We start from the raw sequence: 3,221 nt of genomic DNA on the forward strand, positions 1-3,221 counted from the left end.
TGGATGATGGTTAGAGGCGTATTGGAGAGCAGTCTGACTCTATTCTGGACGTAGTGTTCCTGGTCCTTCCCAGTAGCAGCTGATCGTTCAGGTATGTTGTCATTGCCGCTGTGTGTTATGTCTTTGGTATAGCATGTACTCATTTCATTGGGAGATGGGAGGGCAACCTGTGAGGGTGTTGTGGTGGTGCCCTCTGAATAGGGTCCAATATTCGGACAAACAGATTTAGGGTCATGCACGGCTCGTTGTTCTGAGCAGTGCGGAGTGCTCGGAATAGCAAATATAGTCTGCAACCTTATTCATGTCATGTGCCGCTTCTATTTATTGTTCCTGTTGCCACAGAGAGCATAATCAAGGCTTATTCGTGCTGCTTCCTCCTCACTCTGACAAGCTGGGCATGTTGATTGCTGCCGCCTGAGCAACTCTTCCTCCATCGCCAACGTTTGTCAGGAACAACGAAGAAGTCCAATCCTTATTCGGGGATGTCCCCTTGTCCATGTTTACATTATTTCAAGTATGTTCTCTCCTGCCTCGCCCTGCTTCTCCTCCTATGTAGATTATGACGCTAGACTCCTGGACGGGAATTGTTCGTCCACTCATGGTGCAGCAGCCGATGATCGAGTGGCTCTTCCTCATCTTCATCTCCATCGCTTATTTCGTCCTTATGAATCTCATCACAGCAGTTATAGTCGAGCACGCCTTCAGCATAGCCAAGGAGGATGATGAGCACCACGTAGGGTGATGGGACGCCATCTCTGGTGGTTGTCGTGAAGCCTTAGGCTATCGAGGTGGAGAGGAACAGAGCGAGAGAGGCTGCTGAGCTCGGGGATCTATTCACAGAGTTGGACACTGATGGCAGCGGCGAGGTAGATGGGAAAGATTTTCCCTTCATTTCATTGGGATCCTAGACTCCGATAACATCTTTGATTGGCTAGAGTGCTGGTCTGTGTGTAAACCCAGAGGACCAGCGTGGAATTATCAAACACTGAGCCATGGTTGCTAAGATATGACAGCCAAAGATTAGAGCTACACTCTATCTCACATTTCGAGGGATCCTGTGGTGCTCTCGATGAGTTTCATTCACTACCAGTTACTTGTTGCTATTACGGTTCGAGTTGCCTGATAGCAAATGGCGCTGTATGTGTCTTATTCGTTCACAGCTGAGTCGCGAGGAGTTCGAGGAAGCTCTGCGGGGCCGCCGCGTTGTCCATAAGTTAGCCTTGCTGGATGTGGATGCGCATGAGCTCCAGGAGGTGTGGCATATGTTGGCCAAGGGTGAGCCTCCTCGACTCGAGTCCTCGACTAGAGTGTTGGTTGCAGGTGATGGTAGTTTGTCGGTGGAAGAGTTCATCATGGGGATGAGGAAGATGCGTGGGGAAGCCCAAAGCAAAGATGTCCTCCTATGCTTGAATCACTTGAGGCGCTTGGAAACCAAAGTTGACAGGATTGTACCGCTCGTCCTCCGACTCTTCAGCTCGTATGAGGTTGTTGTTGTTCTCCTTCTAGATGGCAGCAATCGATGGTATTGATGAGCTCGTAGGCCAACTGACAGAGGGCAAGCTGCCAGCAGTAGCACTGGGGTGTATGTGAGCTCGATGGTAGGCGCTCGATGCCAGGTGACACAGCGCACTAGGCAGCTCAGTCGTACGATAGCTCGGGTCTCGGCAACGCTGGAGTATTCCGCTGAGTCGCTCGATGGACTCACGTTGAGTATTGAGAAGAGTAGTAGGGCCTACCAGGTAGCCTTCTTCTACTGCTGCTGTTGTTGCCAACAGGGAATTATCTCGAGGCACACGATAGTGATGACGAGGCTGACTTCTCCACAACATGATGCATACCACTCGACGGGGAGGAAGGCTGTGGGATGACAGTACTCAACTGTGACCATGACTATTGACCAAGGCTCCTGTTGTTTCATGGGCTCGAGTTACTACATGGGTGGGACGAATCCGCTATAACGTGCAGCTCATGGGACCCACGTAGTTGGTGCCGGCACTCCTATGAAGATGTGGTTATTCCCGTTGTGAATGTTGGTGAGTCAACTGGTGCGGGTGTTACTACTAGCAGATAAACCGCCTCAGAATCGCTCGTTATCTCTCTGCGTCGTTCCTCTCCAGCTTCCTTGTCTTTGGGCCTTCGCGCATTATCAACGTCTTGTTCGGTGACCATCCTATTCAAAGAAATCATTTCGAGTCGAGTCGAGCTTTTCGAGGGCCGTTGGCTGACACCAAACATGATGGACGGTGTGACAGACCTCAGCACGGCCACCTTGGAGCACAGGCAGAGTCCGTGAATTGTGGTCGGGGGCCTTAGGCTTTGGCCAGCACGGGCGAGCGAAATTTTACCTTGGAGTCTGGGCTTGTCCATGGTCTCGTCTACTCCTCCTCGCCTGTGTGGAGACAAGGCCTAGGCGTTGTTCTACCTATAGGGTCTGTCTACTCGCGCTGTCTTACCCTTGTTCCCATTTCTGGTTAGTTACCAGGGTCATGCTCATTAGACTACTACGTTGTACCAATGCCGATCTCCCGCGCACTGTCCCTCATCTTGTGCCCGCAGTTTGTCAGGGGCGCTTTGGATGTGAGCTGGCCCCAACATAGTCTGTGTTCTCGACACCTTGTCACAGTGTGGGAATATACGCATATGGTCAACTACATGTGTTGCTAGCAATATAGAAATTTTGAGAATTATGGTTGCTTTTTGTATACTTATACCCAAAATCGTGTGAATTTTTCATAAGATAGTGAGGAAACCTACGAGCTCAGTTGAGGAAACCAAACATATATTCCAACACTGCCTCGTCAGGTGACCACCGTGAGTGAGCGAGGTGCCGGCGATAACAACTACTGTAGAGTTGATGCCGGGGAGACTGGTAGCGCCTCCTTCTCCTGGCAGGGGGGTAACACTCCAGCTGAGTGGGGGAAAAATATGAAAGGTGGAAGTGTTATCGTCACCAACCTCATCTGTGAAGGAGAGAACGTCTGGTCACAAGAGTAAGCACTGCCCATTTCGCCCACGAAGGTGCTGTCGTATTCTGCGTGTCGCCTATGCTCACCTTGAGCACTATTTCGTCTTGCTGCCAGTCTCAGAGGCCAGCGACAGACTGTTCCATTACGATCTCAGTTTTGAACCCCAAATTTGCGGGTCTTTGTTGTTGTTATTGTTGGTTAGGAGTCTGTCTCGTGAGGGCATGCTTCTCTCCTGATCTGATCCCTGTTGTTCTC

General features: G+C 50.7%; 1 protein-coding gene across 1 annotated transcript; it reads left to right on the forward strand.

The window, feature by feature from the left end:
* Nucleotides 1-598: 598 nt before the first annotated feature.
* Nucleotides 599-1,590, forward strand: Pmar_PMAR007653 (hypothetical protein; the record flags this gene model as incomplete). The annotated part of the gene is made up of 5 exons (XM_002769196.1): nt 599-733; nt 780-866; nt 1,161-1,275; nt 1,321-1,448; nt 1,507-1,590. The coding sequence occupies 5 exons, from the start codon at nt 599-601 to the stop codon at nt 1,588-1,590; spliced, it is 549 nt and encodes a 182-aa protein (XP_002769242.1).
* Between the last annotated feature and the right edge of the window lie 1,631 nt (nt 1,591-3,221).

The sequence above is a fragment of the Perkinsus marinus genome (assembly GCF_000006405.1).
Source record: "Perkinsus marinus ATCC 50983 genomic scaffold scf_1104296966226, whole genome shotgun sequence".
In the NCBI taxonomy this organism is placed as follows: domain Eukaryota; phylum Perkinsozoa; order Perkinsida; family Perkinsidae; genus Perkinsus; species Perkinsus marinus.